General features: G+C 62.1%; 1 protein-coding gene across 1 annotated transcript in view; it reads left to right on the forward strand.

Annotated features, from left to right (window-relative positions):
- Positions 1–47: 47 nt before the first annotated feature.
- Positions 48–776, forward strand: part of LOC104292945 (guanine nucleotide-binding protein G(t) subunit alpha-2-like) — a 5987-nt gene continuing 5258 nt past the window's right edge. The window contains exon 1 of the mRNA XM_009892377.1: positions 48–165. Within this exon, the coding sequence (XP_009890679.1) occupies positions 48–165 (118 nt within the window). The remainder of the gene's footprint in view (positions 166–776) is intronic.

The raw sequence follows: 776 nt of genomic DNA on the forward strand, positions 1-776 counted from the left end.
CCGGGGACCTAGAGGAGCTCGAGGCGTTAGAGGAGGAAGACGAGGCCATGGGGAGCGGGGCCAGCGCCGAGGACAAGGAGATGGCCAAGAGGTCCAAGGAGCTGGAGAAGAAGCTCCAGGAGGACGCGGATAAGGAGGCCAAGACGGTCAAGTTGCTCTTGCTGGGTAAGGGTGGAAGGGATGGTCCCACCAGGGAGGATGCGGGAGATGTCCCCGTGTCCCCACCGGCTGTAGGGGACCTCGTTGGTGCTGGAGGAGATGGGGTTGTTGGGGATGGGAAGGGGGTGAAGGCAACCAGGGGATGGGGATGGGGATGGGGACGGGGATGGGGACGGGGACAGGGATGAGGGTGAGGATGGGGATAGGGACAGGGATGGAGATGAGGATGGGGATGGGGATGGGGACGAGGACAAGGATGAGGGTGAGGATGGGGATGGGGATGGGGACGAGGATGAGGATGAGGGTGAGGATGAGGAGGGGGATAGGGACGGGGATGGAGACGGGGATGGGGATGAGGATGGGAATGGGGATGGGGACGAGGATGGGGATGGGGACAAGGACAAGGATGAGGATGGGGACAGAGATGGGGACAGGGATGAGGGTGAGGATGACAATGACGATGAGGGTGAGGATGGGGATGGGAACAGACAGCCCCCGGTCCCATCAGCTCCTCGTGCTCTCCCTTTCTTCCTCCCAAGGAGACCCCTCTCCCCGCAGCTCGTTAGCCATCATTAGCCTAATGAGTTGCCATTAGCGAGTGGAAGTTGCCCCCCCCC

Source organism: Charadrius vociferus, unplaced genomic scaffold (assembly GCF_000708025.1).
Source record: "Charadrius vociferus isolate BGI_N301 unplaced genomic scaffold, ASM70802v2 scaffold1689, whole genome shotgun sequence".
Lineage (NCBI taxonomy): Eukaryota > Metazoa > Chordata > Aves > Charadriiformes > Charadriidae > Charadrius > Charadrius vociferus.